Source organism: Lissotriton vulgaris, chromosome 8 (assembly GCF_964263255.1).
Source record: "Lissotriton vulgaris chromosome 8, aLisVul1.2, whole genome shotgun sequence".
Lineage (NCBI taxonomy): Eukaryota > Metazoa > Chordata > Amphibia > Caudata > Salamandridae > Lissotriton > Lissotriton vulgaris.
In genome coordinates, this window is record NC_141696.1 from 1,432,953,597 (window position 1) to 1,432,977,711 (window position 24,115).

Here is a 24,115-nt window from a genome sequence, read left to right on the forward strand (position 1 = left end):
GAAATGTATGACCTCATGCCATTTTTTTATATTTATTTCCATATACATTAGAATCCTGACTACTTGTGGGTAATCTTCATTAGTTGTAGCCAGCCTTTTTTTGCCACAGTCGTTTGTTTCCTCTCTTCCTCATCTTTGGCCCTGGTGTCTTCAACTTTGTATCTACAGAAAGCTCTGTGGTCAGGCAGGACTTTGTAGCAGGGAAGGAAGAGGCACCTTTAAAAGAAAGGTTTGTTTATTTTTTGACATGGGCAAATCAAATGTCTGGGAACACTTCTTCTGACATGGAAGAAGGTGATAATACAACCTTATTTCTTTACAGGTCCAAAGTTCAGTCATATTGTAAATCAGACAGCTGAATTCTACCAAAATACTTCATTTAGATTGTCGGCTAGCTGGTTAATTCCTACCTAAAATATTCACAACTAGTTCATGAGACAAGCCTCATTACCCACATATCACTACGCCTTCACCCCCTCATCGCTGCCTGTGGAGATCAGAGAGTTCTAATAAAGGACTCCATTCTTCACCTATCTCAATGAACGGTTCTTTACTTGGAGACATGCTTTGGAGACGGCTGCTTAAGAACCATTCTACTTCTTGGGTAGCATAATGAATATGTACTTGATTGAAAAGGGTCAGGCATCTGCTGCTACAACTTACTGAAATAAATGAATCATCAAAACATTCCTTTCTATTTGTTTGTATTGTATATATAACATTTTCCTAGGCTGTAAAATTGTCCAGTCTTTGAAAGTCTTTACTCTGTTTTAAGAAAGGTGCCTTTTCCTGTTCGATTACTCTGTTGGTATTAAATTATGCTTTAAATAATTAACTTTGAATGCAGTCATTTAAAAGTTAACCTGAGAGACATTTTATGGACAATAGATATATATTTTTAAGTGTTTTATTAGTTTTATACATTTTATACATTTTATACATTTTATACATTTTAGTGTCCAAGCCTTGCTTGGACACTAGTACGTGTCCAAGCAAGGCTATGTGAGTATTGAAAAAAGCAAGTACGATCAGTCAAAAAAATAAATAAATGTTCAAACAGCAACTCATTTGGAGGGACTCACCTCCATAGGAGCACAAATCTATTCATTTTAAAAATAGTATCTATCTGCAAAGAGCTGTTTACACTTCTAAAAACTCTACTTCAAACCATTTCAATTGAAGATTCTAAAAAACCTGCAATGCCTACCAAACTGTTATAAGCCTCTGACAGAGTATGGTAGCCTGAGGAAACAAATTAGGAAAGGTATGCTCTGTTAACGCGTTCCCTAGCTTTAGCTTGTTAAAATAGAGTATAATGCCATAAATTACTAAAAAACTATACTTCCCCAGACATTTATAATTGTTGATTACATATCTGCATTAATCCTTCAGTTCTCAATTACTTCAGCCTGCTACAGAGGTAAGCCTTTAAATTCAACACCTCCTATTCCAGGAATTTGGTGTTCCAGAGTGCCCTGCTTTTATCATGAAAATAAAATAGTAGCATTCTAGTTGTTCATTAGATCTTAGTGGTGAAGCTGCCATAGAACACTCGGAGATCAACTGACAGACTGATGCTGCTTTTGGAAGTGCATAAATTACTCACCATGTCAGACATTTTACTCACATGGATGGGGTCAATCAATCATTCACTCAGTCAATCAATCAATCAATCAATCACAGATATTTATAGAGCGCACTACTTACCCGGAGGGTCTCAAGGCGCTTGGGGGGGGGGGGGGGGGGGGGATGTGCTGCTACTGCTCGAAGAGCCAGGTCTTGAGCTTCTTCCTGAACGAGAGGTGGTCTTGGGTCAGGCGCAGGTCGGTCGGGAGGGAGTTCCAGGTCTTGGCGGCCAGGTAGGAGAAGGACCTTCCTCCTGTAGTCGTTCTTCGGATGCGGGGGGCGGCGGCGAGGGCGTGACTGGCTGATCGGAGTTGGCGTTTGGGAGTGTAGAAGTTGACGCGGTTGTTGAGGTAGCTCGGGCCTTGATCGTGTAGGGCTTTGTGTGCGTGGGTGAGGAGACGGAAGGTGATTCTTTTGTTGACGGGGAGCCAATGCAGGTCTCTCAGATGTCCGGAGATGTGGCTGTGTCGTGGGATGTCGAGTATGAGTCTGGCTGAGGCGTTCTGGATCCGCTGGAGTCTCTTCTGGAGCTTCGCGGTGGTTCCGGCGTAGAGACGTTGCCGTAGTCCAGTCGGCTGGTGACAAGGGCCTGGGTGACCGTCTTCCTGGTCTCGGTGGGGATCCACCGGAAGATCTTCTGTAGCATGCACAGGGTCAGGGTTTGTAAAGCACAGCTACTCACCCGTGAGGGTGTCAAGGTGCTTGAGGGGAAGAGGATGGGCTGTAGATCCATCTGGGCACTGGGTTTGAGCCAAAGAGCCAGTTGTTTAGATCCTTCCTGAATTGGGTCAGCAACTGGAATTGCCTGAGGTGGATGGGCAGGGTGTTCCAGGTCATGGCGGCAAGGTAGGAGAACGATCTTCCTCTGGTTCTGGACTTGCATATCCATGAGATGTATGCCAGGGTCAGATGGGCGGAGTGGAATGGAGATGTTTGGTGGGTACGGGAATGAGAGGTGGTGGTTCAGATATCCTGATCCTGCGTCAAGGAGGGCCTTGTAGGCATGTGTGAGGAGCTTGAAAGTGATTCTTTTGTTGACTGGGAGCTAGTGGAGTTCTCAAAGGCATTCAGAGATGTGGCTGCGGCAAGGGATTTTCAGGACCAATCTGGATGCAGCATTCTGAACATTCTGTTGTTTCCTGAGGAGCTTCTGGGTGATGCTGGCGTGGACTGTGTTGCAGCAATCGTGTTGTGCTACTGATAAGTGCGTGGGTGACCGTCTTTCTGGATTCGGTATGGAAGCAAGATGAAGATACAGCATTGATCTGATGGTTCATTGTGAGCAAGAAGCCCAGTATGATGCCAAGGTTTTGTGCATGGTCCGTGGGTGTGGGGGAGGTTCCTAGTGCGACAAACCACCATAATTTGTATCAAGCTAAGGGGGTGGGTCCCAGAATTAGGACTTCGGTCTTGTCTGAGTTGAGTTTGAGGCAACTGTCTTTCATCCAGGTGGCGACAGACCTAATCCCGCTTTGGAAGTTGTTTCTGGCGGCTGAGAGTTCGTTGGTGAGAGAAAGGATAAGCTGGGTGTTGTCGGCGTAGGAGACGATGTTGACTCCGTGGTTCCTGACAATGGCTGTGAGCGGGCCATGTAGACGTTAAAGACGGTGGGACCCTGGGAGGAGCCCTGGGGCACCCCGCAGCTGATCTCTGTGGTTTCTAAGAGGAATGGAGGTAGTCTGACTCACTGTGCTCGACCAGTGAGGAAGGATTGGATCTAGTTCAGGGACTTGACATGGATGTAGGCATTGTGGAGTCTCGTGATTAGGGTGTGATGGGAGATGGTGCAAAAGGCAGTCTTTTTTCTCATATGGATGAGGAAGACGTGTAGATTTATACAAATGTATCCTCATTTTAGCTTCTTCAGCAATACCTTTAATTTCACCTCAAATCCAAGTTAGTTATTAACCAGGGTGGAGGTCTGACTTCAACCTGGTAAATAACTACCTGAGAGTGTCCACGTCCTTGGATAATATTGCTCAAATATAAGCCTGTACTTAATCAGAAACAGTGGACAAAGAGTGTGTCTTATCACATTCCCTGGAATTGGCACATTTTCTTCAAATTGAACCAGTTACTACCCGGCTATCTGCCCAGGCCCAGGGGGTTTGGAGATACTGCACATATTCTTCAGGCAACACTTGTCTGTTTATTCTGACTCCGATGAGGGGAGTATTAAGCTGCAGCCTGTTGAACATCCAAAATCCAGCCAATTCATTTTTGACTGTCAGAGGATAGTGAGGTTGAGCAGTCTTGTCTAGTTTTGCAGGTCCACGAAATATACAAACATGTAAATAGCACATCATTTAGAAAGTACAATGAGACTTAAATATTTCAGTAAGATTATGACTTGATGCTTAAAAAACTAATCCTGTTCAGTAAATCATGACAATCAGCAGCCATAATTAGGGCTGCCAAGCAGATGGTTTACAGTTTACAGTGCTTTGACAAGACTAAGTTGCTCTGCCCGCAAGGCTGTATCAGTACTGTAGTTAGAGGCACCTACCGTGTGTGGCCACTACATGCAACAAGTGAAAAAAGTGGGCTTTCAAATTTAAAGTAGTCAATGTTCTATCATTTCGTAGGTAAGGCGGGTTGAACGCTTGCATTTCTCAGGTGCCAGCAGCTACATCTTTTTCCCACATGAGTGCTAGAGTTACAGGTAGCCTTCAACAATTTTTGAGTCCACCAGGTCCCAAATAAAGTTATCAAAGCACACAACAATGGATCCCAGGCCATAGGGGCTTACAGCAGTGATTATGATTAAGGATTTGGGGGCATATTATCAAGCATGACGTTATAATTATCAGAATGGGCTTGATAATATGCCCTTGTGAATTCCCATAGAAGCCCATGTTCTGGTGTGAACATGGGCTTCTCTGGGAATGCTCTACAGCATATTATCAAGCCCATTATCGCCTCTTTAGCGGCAGTTTTCTGCCTCTAAAGCGGCGATAATTATAACGCCATGCTTGATAATATGCCCCGCAGTTCTTACGGTAGGGGGTATGGGCTAGAAAAGGGGTTTGGTCTCTTGAGGTAAATCACAGCAATGGAACCACTGATTATTGAATGTGTTTTGGAGGGCTATACTTAAGAGAGGGAAGTGATCAAATTGGGTTGATACAGGCTTGTGATTCATCTAATGGACAAAGGGGATGATATGCATGTGCTAACTCATAGTAAAAGCATTGGTTCATCCTTTTTTTATTTTTTTATTTTATTTTTATATTTTCAAAGAAACAGAGGGCATCAGGAGAAAATAAAACAGAATACACAGTTTGGGAACACATGTTGATACAAAACAAAAAAGAAATGTAAATACATTAACAAATAAATACATAACACAATTTGACATAGAATGATAACACAATTACTGAGATAACCAATCTGCGAAAGGAGCCCAATTCTTAGATGCCAATAAACGCCTTCTCTTCCCCCGCAATAGCATCACAGATGACTCTAATTTGTGCCATGCAAGCATCCTAGCTTTCCAATGGATAAAAGTGGGAGTTTCAGGATTTAGCCATTGCGATGTAATACAGAGTCTAATCATGGCCATTGTAATAAACAAGAATGCAGACAAATGCTGTGATCTTTGTGGGCCAATTGAGTATTCGTACCCGATTATTATTAACTCCGCTGAAAGCTTAACCGGGATTGAAAGAGTTTGATTAAGAAAGCCTTCAACCTCATTTAAAAAGGGGCTTAAGTTTGGGCATGAGTAAAACATGTGTATAGCATCAGCGGGGCTCCTTTTACATCTAGGACAGAAACCGCCACTAGCTGATCTAAGAGTCCCCCAACTGGCTATTTTTGCAGGAGTATAGTACAGATTGAACATAGCCATATAGCTTTGAGTGCGAAGTGAGCCGGAGACAAGAACAGATCTGGCTAGTTCAAGTGGAATTTGCAGATCTAGTGTTGGGATACCAAATTTGGTAGCCCACTTTATGTTCTGAATTGATAAATCGTCCGGGAGGTCTGATAAAAGACTTTGATATAGAGTACCAATTCTAGACTCCTTACGAATTAATTCAATTATATTAATTTTGACATACAAATTAGGATATCTAGAGATATTCTTATCGAAAAAGCTCCTTATCTGTAGATACTTGAAAAAATAGCTAGAGGGTAAATGAAATTTCTCCTTCAAATAAGAGAAAGGGGCCAGCTGATCAGAATGAACTAAATCCCTAATTCCCTTAATCCCGGAAGACCTCCATTTCCTCATCATACCATCAGAAAATATTGGAGAAAGCAAGGCAGAGGCATCAAATGGGGTATAATAATTCAGTTTTGGGATAGCAAGACGAGAGCGAATTTTCTGCCATACAGAGAATAAGGCCCAACAAATCTTAAATTTAGTTTTTTTGAAATAACTGGGTTCCAGCACGCGTGTCAATACCCCCTTGGCAGCATCCCCAAGTGCTATTTCATATATGGATGGGGACATATAAATAGGAATCTCAACATTATCCCCTAAAAGGGGAAGGCCAAAATGTTGGATTAGAGCGGCCCAGTAATAATATGCTAGGTTGGGAACTGTCCAGCCACCTCGCTCCTGGGGAAGACATGTCCATTTGGCAGCCCTTCTCGGCCTACGATAGCCCCAAAGAAACCGTTGACATATTCTATCAGCTTTCCCCAATGTTAAGTTGGATATTAGAAGTTAGGGCTGCTCAATCTGGGGTTATTCCCGATTCTTGGCGCCGAGCCACCATCGTGTTGTTTAAAAAAAAGGGCAAAGATGAGTTAAATCCTGCTTCATATCAGCCGATTGCTCTTCTTAATACCGATAGCAAGATCTATTCCAGAATCTTAGCGTTCAGATTAACACAAGTCATAGCTCCTTTAGTTTCAATTAGGCAACATGGGTTTATTCCCGGAAGGGACACAACAGATCACATTCGGCGTGTCATCGCCCTTCTTGACTGGGCCCAGGCTACGAGTGCTCCCCTCGGGGTGATCCTGTTGGACGCCGAGAAGGCGTTTGACAGGGTCTCCTGGGGGTATCTCTGGGCAGTAATGCGCTGGAAGGGATTCTCTCCTGGGTTCATACAGTCCCTTCAGGAACTTTACTTAGCACCAACTGCTGCTATTCGTATTTCAGGGAGAGAATCTACTCACTTTTCCATCAGCAGGGGGACTAGACAGGGTTGTCCCTGTTCCCCCCTGCTTTTCGCCCTGTTTATCGATCCTTTCCTGAATTTGATCGAAAACTGCCAGGAGATCACCCCAGTTAGGGTCCGCGGAGTGGACTACAAGGCATTAGCATATGCCGATGACATTGTCGTTTTAACTGATAATGTTGGCTCATCTTTTGTTGCATTAGAGAGAATCGCAGCTCAATTTGGCTCTTTGTCTGGGTATAAGCTTAACATCTCAAAGACCCAAATAATTCAATCAAAAGATATGTCCTCTTCCCACGTTCCCATAGTTAAACAGGCTACATATCTTGGGATTCAGATTTCCGCAGATGTGGAGCAGATTCCAGATCTAAACTACCTTCCGGTAATTGATTCTTTACATAGGAAACTAGAGAGAATGGACCACCTACATTTTTCTTTATATGGACGTTGTAATATCTTGAAAATGCTTGCTCTTCCAAAGTTTTTATATCTTTTTAGGTCCATCCCACTTCTAATATCCAACTTAACATTGGGGAAAGCTGATAGAATAAGCATTGGTTCATCCTGGAGACTCTTTGAGCTCTTCCATTCGTGATCTCAGGCCCCAGATGATACCATTGCAGAACACACATTGACAATGTCAATAGGAGTCGGGTTTGTTACCAACCTTTTGCCTTTCCCAATGCTGGTTTGTGTTTCTTTAATCACAGTTCTTGTAAACCCTTATTGTTGAGAGAGCTGTCAGACCTTTGGCAATATAAACAAAAATGGATAAACGCTGATTTTTCTATTCTCATGAAGCATACATTGCCATATTAGTCCCTGGCACTGAAGGGAACTATATTGGGTGTGGATGTGCTCCTTGGGAATGAGCAGAATGCTGGCATTCACAGTGAATATATGCAATAGCTGAAGTAAGCTGACCCACTGCCCCATGCTTTTGTGTTGTAGTGGGTGGTAGAAAAATGTAAATGACACAACAGACCACTGGCTGGAGGGCTGGCTCAAAGCCCCCATAAGTAAGTATATTATATATCATTTAAGTATAATTAAAATGTCTTGGCTAACACCAGACCTGAAAGAGGGTTCATGGCATATGCTTCTCACACTTGGAGGTGAGGGGGGGGCCTGGCCCTCACAAAAGACATACATAGGTGGGCCTCAAGGTTCTACACTGAGATTAGAATGGTCCTCAACCCTTGTCAAACTTTTTAGAAGATAAACTCCCTCTATTCATCGATGTTGTACAAAATAGATTAGGGCAAACCTGTCATGCAGCACGCATCATACTGTACAGCAAAGTGTCAAGGCATTCACATAGTTAAGTATCACCGATATTCAATGAAGAACCACCAGACAGTGTTTGTTGATAAGCTCATCCTATTGTCATGATATTTTCAGATCTCAGGACAGAGTGTGGTCATGCGTTTGCCCCAGTCTAGGGGTACTTCTGATTACAAGGGGTTGGGAAGACCATGGCTGTGTGATCTAACAGGAGACCACATACGACTGCAGATTCTCATTTATTTACATTGTCATGTGTCTTTTCTCCCTCTATCCAGGAGATGACACTTCCTGTGATGTAGACGTTATCATTGGGAAAAAAACAAGCTATGAGGTCGCAGCAGGCAGGTCACAAAAGTTACACTGCCCAGTGAACTATTGTGGCAGCAGCCTGCCTAAGGCAACTTGGTGCAAATTTAATGGAAGTGAATGTATACCTGTTCAACACCTGCAAAGCAGAATAACTACTGAATGGACAACAGGGGCACAGACACTCGTCGCTGGTGACTTTATCCTAAGCATTAAGTTAGTTGAGCTAAACGACGCTGGAATGTATCGCTGTAAGGCTGAGGCTCTGAGTGGACAAAACAGTGTGAGCAACAAAATACAGCTTAATGTGATAGCTGGTGAGTACCGAAATCCACTTTTACCTTTCTATAGAAGAAACATAATTCTGGCTAATTCATGATACTGAGACATGATTCTTGTAAACCTTTTCTGTGCGAGGGTATTGTTTGCATGATCATAGAGTGTGCTTAGCAAGACCTTATTATCTGTAATAGGGTACAGAGATATTTTAAGGCATGGGCAAAGTAGACAATTGTCCAGGACCCTACCTTCCAAGGCCCCCCATGGGAAGTGAACTTTCTCTCATGGAACTCTGTCTATTCTCTCTATCTAAATCACTCTCCTTCTCTGCTTCCCTCTGACTCTGTCTCTCTGTTCCCTGTGTCATCTTAAGGATTTTTCGGGTCCAGGGTAAGACATATTTCAGCTGTTTTTGTATGACTCTTAGGGCCATATGTATGTAGATAGCATTTTGCGATAACCTAATTGCGAATAACAAGTATTCACAATTATGAAATCGCAAAATAAAATGTAAGAAGGTGTACAGTACGCCTTTTGCGATTCCTAGGGGTCCCAAATGACCTACCTCATGAATATTATTGAGGTAGGTTGCAATTTGCGACCCCCTAGGAATCGCAAAAATCATGGGGATGGTGGCCAGCTGAGATCAGCAGACCAGCATGTCCGTCCGAGATTGCTTTTCAATAAAGCAATCTTTTTTGTTGTTCTAAAGCAGCCCGTTTTCCTTAACTGTTCCCAAATTGGACCAACAAGGAAGATGAGACCTCCAAAGTATCCCTAAGTATGATGGCTATCCACCTCTTGTCTTATCTCCACCCTGGTTAGCACAAAATATCGGATAGTCCGGAGAGATGGCCATGGCAAGATGCGGATTGGAACCTTCCTTGAGCCAGGTTTCGGTGAGAAATATTAAATCTCATGTGTTATCAGATAGTTAGAGCAGTATTTCAGAGGAGTGCTCGGGGAGGGGCCTGCAATAAATGAGGCAGGCATTATAGCAGACCACTCTGGATGGTACCACGGAGACGAGGGGAAGCCATGGCTTTGCAGTTCAGGCTGGACTGTTCCCATGAGGCACAGGGTCAGACTGTTTTGCATATGGCCATGACTGAACTGGGGTGGCAGAGTGAGCTAAAGAATGATGATGAATTAAACCCAGATCAGTCGATTGGGGCTGAGTTCTTGCATTGTTCAACACTTCATTCATCATCCCCTTTGGTTTTGCTTTGTTTGGCCTAAGTTGGCAGGGTATGCCCAGACGTGGGTCCCTTGCTCACTTTGCCACTGGATTCAAGCTAGCATGGCTGATGACGGATGATTAGCCAGAACCTGGTCCCAGGATGCTTGTTTCCGGACCAGGGAAGACATGACTTGGTAGTTCGGGCTGGACTGTTCCCATGAGGCACTGGGTCAGACTGATTTGCATATGACCATATCTGAACTGGGGTGGCGGAGTGAGCTAAAGAATGATGATATATTAAACCCAGATCAGTTGACTGGGGTTGAGTGCTTGCATAGTTCAACACCCCATCCATCATCCCCTTTGGTTTTGCAATTAATGAGGCAGGCACTATAGCAGACCTCTCTGGGTGGTACCAGGGACATGAGGGTATGCCGTCCCAGGGCATAGCTTGAGCATCCCAAGTTGTCTTTGAATTAAAACCACAGGACTTGCACACAAAGTCTAAAGTAATCTCAGCGCAAGGATTATACGGCATGGCTAAATGGCAAGGGCCACAATTTAAGGGTAAGAGTACTTCTCTAGGGAGGGGGCTGACCTGAGTAATAGAGAAATGGGCAGCATGTCTGCTGCTGCATGAAATCCGGGCACAGGTGAGCTTGCCTTGGCGCTCCATCGACACACCCACTGTGCATCCGCATCATGGCTCTCTTAAAATAGGTGATTGTGAGTTGGTCTACTGACAATAGACTGCGCATCAATCAAGATGATGACAGAAATGGCCCCGGGAAGCGGAGTAGAAATGGCGTTCCGCTCTAAGTGAAATCAAGTGTAATGCCCCCAAAAGAAGATCAAAGTAATGCTCCCAGCTGAAGTGCAATGTGCAAAAGAGAATAAATGATCATGTGGGAGAAAAAATTCAATTAGCACCAATTTCCTGGCAAATTCCCCCCAAACATTTTAGCAGCACCTTTACTTTAAAATATATCTAAGCAATCAAATATTTTAGCAGCACCTTTACTTTAAAATATATCTAAGCAATCAAACATAAAAATAGTTTTAAAATCAGGCAACTGATTGAGCGTAAGCAAATTAAAATATGACCAGCTGTTTTCGGAGCCCATTGCGCGTCCACGGGATTGTTCTCCTTAAATAAGTGATTGGTAGCTGGTCTAATGACACTAGAACGCTCGCCAATCAAAACGATCAGAAATTACTCCTGGAGACGGAGTAAATTGGCGCTCCTCTCCAAATTGAAATCAGGTATAATTCAGGGTCTGATCGAGGGTAAGCAAATTAAAATATGACCAGCTGTTCTCAGTGCCAGCTGCAATAAACGACTGATGAGAAATTAGGGAATTATGTTGGACCTGGCCCTCTCTGCAAGGCACCTCCAAACCTTATGCCTTCAATTCTCCTGTTTTCTGAACCAGTTTTTGTTGGCTTTTAGGACTCTGTGCAACTTACCACGGCTAACCAGTGCTAAAATGCTTGTGCTCTCTCCTCTAAACATGGAAGAATTGGCTTATACCCAAATGGCACATTTAATTTACTTGTTAGACCCTAGTAAAGTAACATTAGCTGTGTCCAGGGTCTGAAAATTAAATGCGACTAGTGGGCGTGCAGCACTGATTGTGCCACCCACTGAAGTAGCACTTTAACCATATCTCAGGCCTGCCATTGTAGCTTGTGTATGTGCAGTTTTATACTGCCATTTCGACTTGGCAAAATAACACCTCTGCGAGGCCCAAACGTTCATCTGAAAAGCATATAGGTCACCCCTAGTGTAGGCCCTGGACAGTCCAGAGGGCAGGGTATTGTGTGTTTAAACAGTTGGACATGTACATTTAAGTTTCACATGTCCTAGCAGTGAGAAACCCCTACATATGTTTCTCTATGATGCAAGGCCTTCATCTCCCATAGGATAACATTACTGTTACGTTATTACATTTAACAAGTGTAATTTCCAAATGAGACCAATTAACCATTTAATGTTTGGTGTCTCTGGAATTGGAATTCAAAAACCTAACTTATGGTGAAGTGGGATTTTAAAGTACAATTTTGAAAATGCCAGGTTTAGAAAGTTGGCATTTTTTTGCCTTAGGGTTGCCTGCTCCTGTCTCTGAGTCACATGACTAGGTGTAGTTGGCAGTTGGGATTTATGTATTCCTCCTAGAGAGCCACACAGCTAAGGTTTGACTGGGAGGGATAACCCCTGCAGGATGGGAGGAAGGAGCTGGGCCCAGCCCTACTTACACTTGAATAGGCTAGGTTCTGCCTCCACATAAAGGGCTGCAAACCCTCTGTAGGTAGTCTGGAGCCGGGGTAGGAAGGCAGGGCATCTGTGCACTTTAAAGGCAAGCCTATAGTAGCTTCCCTCCAGTTCAAAGGCGCACAACTGCATATAAATACTGGACCTCTGCCCTCAACTCTTCAGTACACTTCCTTTTGGACCTTGGGATACGCTGCCAGGAAGAAGGACTGCTGTGCTGCTGAAAGGAATGTCACTCTTCTGGACTGCTACTCTGAAGGATCTTCTGTCCTGCTGTGCTTACCTGCTGCTCTCTTGCCTGGAGAGTAAGAACTGGATTTGCATCTTCATTTTAAACCCAGGCCACCAAAGTATCTCCAAAGGCTAGTGTGCTGGCCTCCTGATCTGAGCCTCAGGGACATAAAAGGCTCCCCAACATCCTACACTAGTCCCTGGACCCAGGTCAAGTGAGTTCTGACCCCCATGTTGTACCCCCTCAGGTCCTTGCCCTTTATTGCAGTTCAGTGAGCTGAAATTAAGCTTCTGGGCTCTTCGCAACCGCAAACGGGCCTTATCACACAGAGTTCTCGCCATTCACACCACAATTCAGTGTGTGACGCTCCGTCCTCCTTACTCTTTCACTCCAGAACCGACCACTGCAGGCACCGCCAAAAGCGAACCTCCATCAACGCCCATCTGCGACACCTGGTCTGTTCTTCACGTTGCGCCAGCAACCTCCTTCAACCCTCCCCCCCTGAACCAGCAGCTCACTGCTTTTTTGGAAAGTTCCAACTCCCTCCACATATTCCAATCAGGCTTTAGGCCTAAACATTCTACTGAGCTGGCCTTCCTTGAGATCACAGAGACCATTGAAATGACCTGACGCTGGGAATGATGCGGTATTGAAGCTAATTGAGTATTCAATACCATTGCACATAACATTCCGCTTCAGCGAATTCAAGATGTAGGGGTCTCCCATAGAGCCCTATCGTAGCTTAGATAATTTCTAACCGATAGCAGAAGAATTTTTGGGGAGAATTTTACTATGAAGAAAAACTGATACTATGGGTGTATCACTGGGATCATCCCTTAGCCCTGTTCTTTTTAATATCTATATTGTACCTCGTATTTCTCTAATTGACTCCTACGGAATTGCAACTACATCCTACGCAGATGAAAACCGGTTGATCTTTTCTCTTTAGGGGTCAACGGGCCCAGAATTGAATTTTCAAAAATGTCACTCTAACGTGATTTCATGGATGAAAAACAATTATCTTAAATGCAGTTCTGAGAAAACGAAAAATCTCTTCTTTAGAGAATTTAATCTCTTGTCTCCTATATGCCGGTGGCCCAATTTAGTCCCCTCTCCACCAAATACGGTTAAAGTAGCCAGGAATTTTGGGGTTAAATTTGACACCGACCTATCTTTTCAACGTCACGCTGCGTCTGTAGCCTGGGAGTATTTCATCATTGTTAAATCCCTTAAGAAATGTCTTTATTTTCTTCCCCTTAATGCCAGGAAGACTGTAGCGTTTGCACTTTTTACGTTGAGATTAGATTATTTTAACAGCTTGTATGTGTGTACAAAACAGTCATTACACAAACGTCAGATGGTCCAAGAAGCAGCAGACAGAATGGTGCTACAGCTCCCTAAATGGAGCTCAGCATCAGCCGCATTAAAAAGACTTCACTGGCTACGGGAAACATCCTTTACCCCGGAAGCAGAACCAAGAACAACCTATATTCTGTGGTCACTACCCCAATTGCGGCGTTACCATGTATTCCTTTACCACGTAAGCCATTACAATGACTTGCTTTAGGGGACTCCTTGTTGAACTTGTGTTAGATTTTAAGTCCAACACCATCCCTACTGATACACTGACTGGAGTTGGAATAGTAATTTATACTATTCCAAAGTTCAGCTCCCCCCTAAGGCAAGTAGTTGTAACGACTTGTGTGGTAAAGGTGTGCATGGAAACATTGTAGTCAGGGTACTTACTGCGGAGTGAAAGCATGTGTGGAAAATGCATAAGAGGTTCCGTCATACATCCACTGGCTACCTATACATAAAAGAATTTTGTTTAAGACAATGCTGCTAGTCTTTATGGCCTTTGATGCCACGGGCCCCAAATATCTAATTGCCAGATTCAGCCACTACAGGACACTGAGATCCTCTAATGCAAATCTCCTGAAGATCCCCTTCTTTTCCAGATTAAAAATGCAAGATGGAAAATCCCTCATGGTGATAGGTACCAAGGCATGGAATCAGTTGCCAATGTATCTCCGATTTATAAACACGTAAGATGCTTTTGAAAAAGATTCTGAAGACGTGGCTTTTCAAGCCTCTGTCACACTTTGTCATTCTCTCATTTAAACTGCCCCATTTAGACTATGGAAAAGGTTTACATTGCTGATTAGTATCAACGGCAGAATGCTCACTTGTTGGGTAAAATTGCACTTTACAAATGCCCATTCATTCTTCACAGACCCCTCCAACTTGAACAGGACTCTTGGCAAGGTAAAACTCAATAGGACTAACCTGGTGATTGTATTCGAACTGCGCGCCATCGCGGTCTGCCTGAAAGTTTGACTTTGACCTAGCCCAGCGCGACCAGATATCCCCAGTTGGTGCTTTGTTCTTTATGGCGCTATTTTCATCTACAACATTTTAAAATTCTTATACCGATTCTACTGATTGGAATTTTGTTGTTTTGGTTTTGTTTCATTTATGAACTTTTGCTTTATTTTTCTAATTTCTAAATCCTGTTTGTGTGCTGTTTTTAACTTTGTTACTATCTGAAGTGTTGCACAAATACTTTGCATGCTGCATCTAAGTTAACCCTGACTGCCTTGTGCCAAGCTAGCAGAGGGTTGAGCACAGGTTAATTTGGGGTTTGCTTGTGCCTTACCCTGACAGGGATTGTGGTTGCTGCTTGAACAGGGTTCCCACCCGAGTCAACCAACAACCCAATTTCTCACAGCATGCCTACTCATAGCATTTAATGTTTTTTTTGACATTTTTCTGGTATTCCACAAATCAAGACACTATAAGCACATACTTCTCCCTTTCAGCTTAATTCAAACATTGTGATCAAGTTTGCATGCCCTGCTCTTAACTTCACTCGGGAACAAATACAGCAGCTCTATTTCTAAAGGGGCCAGCGGCCCACAGCCATGGCCTGGAGTGTTACAGTGGAGGAGGTCAGCGTGCCCAGGCGTCTCAGCACAATATACACAACGCAAGTTAGGCATTATAATACAATTACCCAGGACAAGGCGCTAAATCCCACATTCGGTGCTCTCATCCAACCCTAAACTGTGACGAATGGGAAAGGGTAGGATCTATACCTGTGAGTGGCGGCCGCCTAGTCTCACAGAGGGACACGTATGACCTGAACCCAAACACCCTCTCTGAATCAATCATGGGGCAATCATTTTCATGCTAATAGGACTTTGTCAGACATTGCTATACCAGGAACAATACGACCCTACAGACTAGAGAAGTCAAGAGTGTGGGCTGCTGGGTCTCCAGTAATTGAAACAGTATAGTATGGCTGCGGGATTCATATGCCCTATTGTTCGAATGTTGGGAAAAGTAGGCGTTTAAAAATTTATCCCTGACAGAATGTGCATTCATTGGCTACAAGGGAAGTTAAATCAGTGTGCGACCAGAATTGATTAAACATGTTTTCTAAAAGGCAGATTAAAATAGTTATTGAAATATGAAAAAAAGGTAAAAACAGTCCTACAATGTTGCACGTTTTTCTTTTTGTTAATAAATCATTTCGCATCAAGTTTATCTTTATGCTGCAAATGTTACTAGCTCTAATGTAATATATTTTTGTAAAGAAAAGTGTTTAAAGACGAAGAAACCTAAACACTAATTGCACTAGGTTTTAAGACATTTGTAACAATACATGCCTAGTATGCTGTCCGTCACCAGAATCAGGTACATGTGCACACGGCTTTGGTTCATTACACCTATTCGCGGTTTCCGGCTCATATTGTGAAAATGATTTCCGGATCCTGCAAGTGCCTGGTGTTGAATGCCAAAAACGGGGGCAGGATGCATCAGTGCAGCACAGGATGACTGCAACCAGCATAGTGTGAGAGTGTGCGTGTATAATGCACCTAGTTAATGCAGAACAGTTATAAAATGCACCAAGACTAAAGTAACACTGTCAGCTCCCGTGAGAATATGTAAGAATGAGATTGAAAGATAACATATGAGGAAAGCGAGCAAAGCGTAAATGAGGAAGGTGCATATCACAGAAAACGTAATAGCAGCAGCACTGTCTCACGAGACTGATATACAAAGGAAACAAGCATTTGCAATGTAATAGGTCTCGTAAATGACAAGGCCTTTTATTTCTGTGTTTTTTTAAAGCAGCAAATATATAAAAGGCATTGTGATTTTTAATGCCAATAGCTCAAACTCCCGCAAATGCGAGAGCACTCTAATGGTGGCTGCGCCCCTTTCTTTAGATGCTGATTGCCATGTGCAGATCACACTGAGTCTAAAGTAACGGGCATAGCCAATAGTAAAGTGAAAGCGCGTATGGTGCGCTTTCACCCAAAGCGAGATTTTTTTTTTATGTTCTGTAGCACGGCCACTAAATAATTAAATAAACGTGGCCGCTAAATTGAAAGTGGCCCGTGCTGTAAATTAAACAATTAAATAAGCAGAGCTGCTATAGTTAAAGCAGACCGCGCTATAATTTAAAAACAAAAAATATGAAAGCAGGTGGCCTGCAGCGATGACTTTGGTGCAATAGGGGAAGATCATTAAAGAAAATAGTGCTCACTGACTTATAAAGCAGACTGTGTAACAACACAAGTAAAAAGTCCAGCCGTTATGGGAGGTTACAAATGCAGACAAGGCGGTACCAAGGAGGTACTACTAAGCCTATTCACAAAAGTAAAGCAGCGATTTTTCTGAGACAGTAACAGGAGCCAATTGAAAAGATGAGCGGGAAATGGGGGGGGGGCTTCTATGCCATACCTCAATACAGCATGCTTCGCAGAGCAGCTAATGCGCTGTCCAGGCTCGACCTAAAAAGTTAACTTCTCTGAGAAACTGTGTAACAACAAAGAAAGAGCACTGTATTTATTTCTCACGAAGCAGAAGAAAGTTGTAATGCTGATTCGCAATACTTATATGAATCAGAACCACTGGTAATTACTAGCTTGTTTGTACCATCACAAACGGTTCAATATTTTGCAAATCAGTCTTGGCCCGACCCAAAAGGGACGAATTTTAAGGCCTGACCCCCTTTGAACAGGAACACAAGTAAATAGCAAACATGGTTCGGCTTTATTAAAATTGGTTAGTCCTGTCTGAGGGCAGAGGCAAGATGCGTATTGTATGGCAGGTCGAAGATACGCAGGCAGTCTAACAATGCTGAAGCTGTAGACCAGGGGTCTACAACCTTTTCTGTAGTAAGAGCTACTCATGTTCAGTGAAAATCATCTCAAGCTAATAATATTTACAGAGTTTTAATATTGACCACATCATAGAAGATTGTATTAGTGCCCACCATAAGCAAGATTATCAGCAGTAACCAACTCATTGCAACAGGCACGGGTTCTAGTAGTAATGTAAAAATTGCTTGTTAATATTAGTAATGCTTCTCCTCAAAGACCAGCTCATGAGTTCTGAAAATACACAAACTTTTTGGTCTCAGATACAGACTTTTCAATTTTGGTACAGATATTTGTATTCAAACAAGCAAAAGCTTCTAACTTATTAGGCTGTGCTGCTCACAGGAGAGCTACTTATGGGTACCTGATAAACTACTCTTTGGAGAAGCCTGTTATAGATTATGTTGGAAAACGGTAATGTACATCATGAAGTCTACTGCCTAGAATCCAGCCGGGCAGGTGTAGAATTGACAGGAAAGCCTTGAGTTTGGTTCACAGCAGCTGGTAAGAGGCATCTCCCTCTCTAATGAACAATTACTGATATTGCACAAAAGGCAAAAGTGGGGACGTGTGTGCTTGGATTGATGATGCCAGAAAGTAGACCAAGCAACATGGCAAAACATGTTTTGTAATATTCTCAGTCAGTAACAACTATATGAACTGAGCACCGACCCACAAAAGATGATAATGTGCTCATGTGTCTTAATTACAGCATTGGGCATGTGCACAAACTGATGATTAGATATATAAATCATAAGAACGCTTCTGTGTGTGTGCAAATGGATATTTGCAAGCCAGTTATTGCACAGTGCATCTTGTTAATGACAAGGTCCATGGTGTATGTGGGCATCTGGTTGTTAGCATGCACTCACATATGTGGTATTGTGTTGTCTTATGATGTGATTTTACTTCTATTAACTGTGGCATTAGATGAACATCTGACATGTTGGATAATCAATAATCTAATTGACTGCCACTTGTAGATGGTGGGACAAAGCTCGTAAACATCACAGAGACCCCGGCAAGATCTCCAAAGGCGAACGTGGTATGGCTAGTGTATGTTTGTGCATCAGTGGGGGCCTTCTGCTTCATCATCATCACAAGCTCATCCCTCGTGTACATCAGCTTCCGAAGAAGAAAAGGTCAGCCATTTTCAATTGATGTCATTGTCTAACTCTACAATGTACTTCTTTCCCAAACATCTCCTCAGTGCCTCTTCTGTGTGGAGTAGCATCCTAGCAGTGAATGCAAAGCCAGGGGTCTCCAACCTGAGAACCTAAGAACTACTTGTGTTCAGTGAAAACATCTTCAGAGCTACTAATATTTTTAAAGTCTTAATACTGACCACACCAGAGATTACATTAGTGCCCTCCATGTGCAAGATTACCAGCAGTAGTCACCTCAGTCATCAGGCGTGGTTCCAAGCAGTACAAAATTGCTTTGTCAATATGGAATGCTTTTACATGATTAATATCCAAAGCGGCAATGCCCCTTGGACCAAGTTAATATTAGTAATTCCTCTCCCCAAACATCAGTTAATGAGTTCTGAAAATGCAAACATTTTTGTATCAAATACAGACTTTTAACTTTTGGTATAGATATATTTATTCAAACAAGCAAAAGCATCTAACTTATTATGCTGCTGTTGTTTTGTAAATAATTATTTGATTAAGGTTATTTTGTCGCCTACAGGTCTACTTAGGCCTTGTTCCACCTCTGTGTCACTATCACTGTTGGAGTCTTGAGTGCCTTTTCTCTTTCATTAATTCAACAGTAGGATGGGTGGATGGATACCAGCGGCTGGTGAAGTGGATGGTACCTGATAGACAGAGCTTAGAGTCATAGTGCATGGTTTGTCTGGGAAGAGGAGTGGGCTTCCTGGTGCTTGAACATGTTAGGGAATCTGTCTCTGTTTGGAAAGAGGCCTTTTTCATTTATCCATAAATGCAGGAAGGCTGGCAAGTGGCTTCAGCTCGCAGATAATTTCTTTCCAACCATGGATCCTAGAACCACAAATGCTTTGAAAGTGAAAACATGTAATAATGTAAAAAGATGAGATCTTTGACACTGGACGGACAGTCCCATAAAGAAGCAGACACACTGCTCAAACCTTCTCCTTCCTCACTCTGCACTGACACAATCACAAGATGATGTAGGAAAGGTCTACAAGGCAATCCCCACCTAAAGAGGATAGGTACAAACCCCACTCTCCACCTTGCTCTCAAGGTCACTATGCACCAAGGTACAGTTTAAGACCAGAAAGTAGGGCTTTCAGGAAAACTGACATCACAAAATGAGAGAGCAGCCCACTCCCGCTCCTAGGTACCCAGACAACATGATTGGACCTGTGGGCTAAAGGCCTGGTTCTACTCTGCGACATCATGGTTCAATACACTTCCTTTAGGCATCACTATGAAGTGAACCACAACAATCATGGTGTCAAGAGGGCTGACTCTCCCTGCTAGCGGTGAACCAACAAACTCCTCAGGGTGACACCTTTGCAGGGACTAACCCATTGAATATTGACCCGTTTCTCACCTGAGAGAGCAGGGTCAAGTATCCCTCCTTGAGCCAACAACCAAAGCTTCCTCACAGCACCTGTGTTAACAGGAGGGCTGACATATTATCTAGGTAACAGGCAGCCCATCCCTCTAGGTGTCTAACAGTGACAAAGAGGTCCGCCTTAGAAACTTCATGAGTACCCCTCTTGCTTGGTGCCACCACAGCCTTCACATCAGAGGTTGGAAACTTGGTGCCAAGGATGCCATTCTTCAGTAAACCTGGGTAGGGTCCTCACTACTATCTCACAAAGTATTTTCCTCATCCACTATGTTATCAGCTAGCAGGGTCCATCGCTCCTTCCCAAGTGTGATATGGAAACTGTGCACAAGCCCTAAGCATGTATAGCAGACCCTACTTTATACAAGTGTTGTGTGTGCAGTGTTTAGGTTCAAATGGAAAACTAGCCTTGAATGTCTCCAATGGAAATAGCTTGTGGTGGACCTACCACCACCTCCATGTGGGCACTCACATCAGTGAGTTGTATTTCTTGAATCCTTCAAACGCGGCAACTGTGGACCTCATTTAGAATATGGCAGATGATCCACTGGTGTGTTGCGTCAGCTGAGAAATTCCTTCACTCACCTGGCGTAAGACTGCTCGTCACAATTTGAGAACTTTGTGTCAGCTTCTATGAAGGCATTGACGCTTTGCTAATTGGGCGCCATATTTGTTATGCTCACTCCCAAATTTTTTGTTTTTCAAAAACAAACCTCCAAAGTGGGAGTCTAATGATGAAAAACAAAAATAAACAATCACTGGCAAAGCCAAAAGTTTGTGGTTATTTTAACAAAGCATACCAAAGCCATTAAGTCTTGCTTGTAGCTGAAAATGCAAACTGGGCCTATCGTCTTTAGCAGAGCTTATTCATATTGCATGCTCCACTATTTACAATTTTTGTGCTCTAGCCCTTCTAAGAAGCATATATTTAAATAGGAAGAAATAGAAAGGACTCATAAAAAAACCCTCTGCCAAATGTGGCGTTGGGATTTCCTAAGATGTTTGAAAAGTTGCAATGTTCCCTTTTCTAATGTAGGGTAGAGTACCTTAGGGCAGATGTCACTTAAGTCCAAGAAGAGTCACCCATGTAGCCGACTGCAGAAGCTCAGAGGACCCTTACTACCACTCTTAAGTTGCTCCCTTTTGTTTTCTAATCAATAAGTGGCCTGCTGCATATTTTGATTCTTGGAATAATGTTGTAACACTTCCAGGTGCCATTCTCAAACAGTGGACTGCATTTCTCCATCCTTTGCCTTGCAGTAATGTGTCTATAAACCCTGTAACATCCCCAATATTGCTGAATATATGAACCTCTCCACTTTATCCTGAATTAATCCGCATTCTGCCCTCTCCTGTCCGCACCCACATCCTGCTTTACCATCACACAGCTCCACAATAAACCCTAAAACACAGCAGGCAACTTTATTATATGTTTAATGCTACACAAGTGTCTCTAAAAATAAAACTAATGTTGGAAATGAGCAGAAGATACAGCAATGACTTCAAGGAGCTCAACTGGTCCAAGGACCTTGCAAGGTGAAAGCTCTGCTGTCGACAAATCAGCAAACTGGACTCTTCTGACGAGGCAGAGAAATGTCTACCAATAGATCCCTTGAAGGCTTTGCCAGAAAGGAGAGGACGGTAATGGTTTGATACCTGTCAGCCACCAAGGTATCCAAAGTTTCCCTTTATATGATGGCACTTTGTGAAGACATTGAGCAGGAGGACAAGGAAAGATTAAATATACCTTTAGGGTGATGCATACACACAGGGGCTAATGGAAGAAATAATGACACAGTGTCGGCTGGTGACCAGTCAACTCCTCAGTACTTCAAGCAAAAAACTGGGCCCGACTATTTTTAGAAAGTGAAGAAGGACTAGATACACGCGACCTAGCAACTACCATTTAGGGTTCTTGTAAAGGTTGACAAATGGATTTCTGAAATAAAGAACCGATTTAATTCCTTGTAAAAGTTCTGTTTTGCAGTCACTTTCTTCATGCAGCGAGAAAATGGTATGTCCAAGTTTGTAATAGGGGTAAAAAAAACTCCTCGAGCTCCTCTGGGCAAAACCGGTCTGGATACTCCATTTTGTTTCTATTCTGGAAATAGAGCATTGTAAAATTTTATTTTTAGTTGCAGTGTGGGTTCTGACAAGAAGTAGGCCAGTGATTGTGAGCATGAAGAATCCATAGAAACTCTACTGTCTACTGTCCTGGGGAAGCTGCAAGAACTTAGGGGCATATTATCAAGGGCTGGCGATAATATTATCCCTTTATTTACAAGGACACGCTAACGCGTGTTTCCTTGTTTTAGCACCTGTTGTCAGCACGCCTCACAGTTGCATCGTTAATGAGATGCAAAGGAGGCATGCCTGACAATACTTCATGGGCAAATATCGCTAAACCAGCATCGCAATATTTACAAGGACCCCAAATCTGGCATAGCAATAATCTTAATCGCGCCCTTAGCTCTGGATTTTAACATCTGTTAAAATTCAGACTAGGGTATACTTTACATGGGATGTGAATTATGTGGTTACGACTACATGCTGGTATCAGCAATGTTTTCGCTGTTTGTGGGTGAACATCGCTGATTTTCCAGCGATGTTTGCCCATTTTTGCGCTAACGGTGGAATATTTTTTATCCCGGTTGTACACATTGTAAATAACATGCTAACCAGGCGATAAATAAGAGCGATAGATGGCGATAAATATGAAAGCACTAAGCGCGCTTTGCGATATTTATTGACGTCTGTTGCCAATATGCCCCTTAGGATACATTACATTATAATTATTAGCCTTTATTTCAGTTCATTAAAAACATAAAAGACAGGCTCAACTCTACGGTGGGTAAAAGAAAAACTGAATAAAGTGCAGATGTACCAACAATATCTACAAAATATGAGTCTATTGCACAGCCTCAGTTACTGCATATCAGTGAAATAAGACATGCTTACAACATCAGACCAAAAACTAAAACAACGTGTCAGTTGAATTCATATGTATTATAATTCATTTCTGAAACTGTATTATTTCTAATTCAAATCAATTTCAGCTATAAAATGCTCTTAAAGTTTAACATTTGCTGATATTACATTAAAAACGATCTCAGCCTGTAAAAGAGCAGGTCACCGCAGAGAGGCCGTCTTAGTAAGCCCTTCCTCCTTTTTACCCAGCAGGGAAATGACCACATTCATGAACTTAGCTAAGCAGTATGACATCTGCACACTTTTGCCACTCATTGCAACTCATAAGCCTGAAGTAAAGAGCCTATGCATCTGGCTAGAACAGAACCTGACTTTCCAAGTGCAAGCCAGCAAGACAGTAGCAACTTGCTTTGGGCTGATCAGAATGGCAAGGAAAGTGCCCTCCCTGCTTTCTCCCCAAGCCAAGAAAACCATGGCCCGGTCTATCCTGCTCTCCAGACTGGACTATGGTAATGCGCTCTATCTTGGAGCCCCTACATCGGTTATCAATAGACTGCAGGTCATCCAGAACTATGCAGCTAGAATGTTGACGGCAACTCCCAAACTGTCTTCTGCAAAACCCGCCCTACGCCTCCTTCACTGGCTGCCAGTGAAAGAGCGAATTAGTTTCAAATCACTCTGCATTGTCCATAACTCCCTTCAGGGGATAGGTCCGCCCCTTTTTTCAGCCATAATTCAGCCAAACAAAGCCAGGAGAAAGCTTCACTAAAGATGACCTTCATCTCATCGCAACCCCTAGAATAAAACGAGTTAGAAGTGTCGGAAAACTTTTTTCCTTGAACGCAGGCAGACTTTGGAACGCTCTTCCTCTCCAACTCCGAAACGAACGCAGTCACTGCTCCTTCAGGAAACTGTTTAAAACCTTCCTATTCCCGTAAACCAATCATCCTGCTCCGTCCACTAGCTCAGTAGTTTTGCCTAGCGCTGGGAGGCCCCCGGGTAGCCACGTGCTCCACAAATGCCCTTTTCATTTCATTTCATTTTCCATAGCGACAGCCACTTTTCACAAAGAGTGCTCATACCAATTTTGTGCTTTCCATTTATCAATAGGGGCATGCACATATGACGTGTTAGTGATTCAGACTT

General features: G+C 43.0%; 1 protein-coding gene across 2 annotated transcripts in view; it reads left to right on the forward strand.

The window, feature by feature from the left end:
• Positions 1-24,115, forward strand: part of BTLA (B and T lymphocyte associated) — a 150,972-nt gene that overhangs the window by 102,806 nt on the left and 24,051 nt on the right. For both annotated transcript variants that reach the window (XM_086935504.1, XM_086935505.1), the window contains exons 2-3: positions 8,321-8,668; positions 18,466-18,624. In XM_086935504.1, the coding sequence (XP_086791630.1) occupies positions 8,321-8,668; positions 18,466-18,624 (507 nt within the window). The remainder of the gene's footprint in view (positions 1-8,320; positions 8,669-18,465; positions 18,625-24,115) is intronic.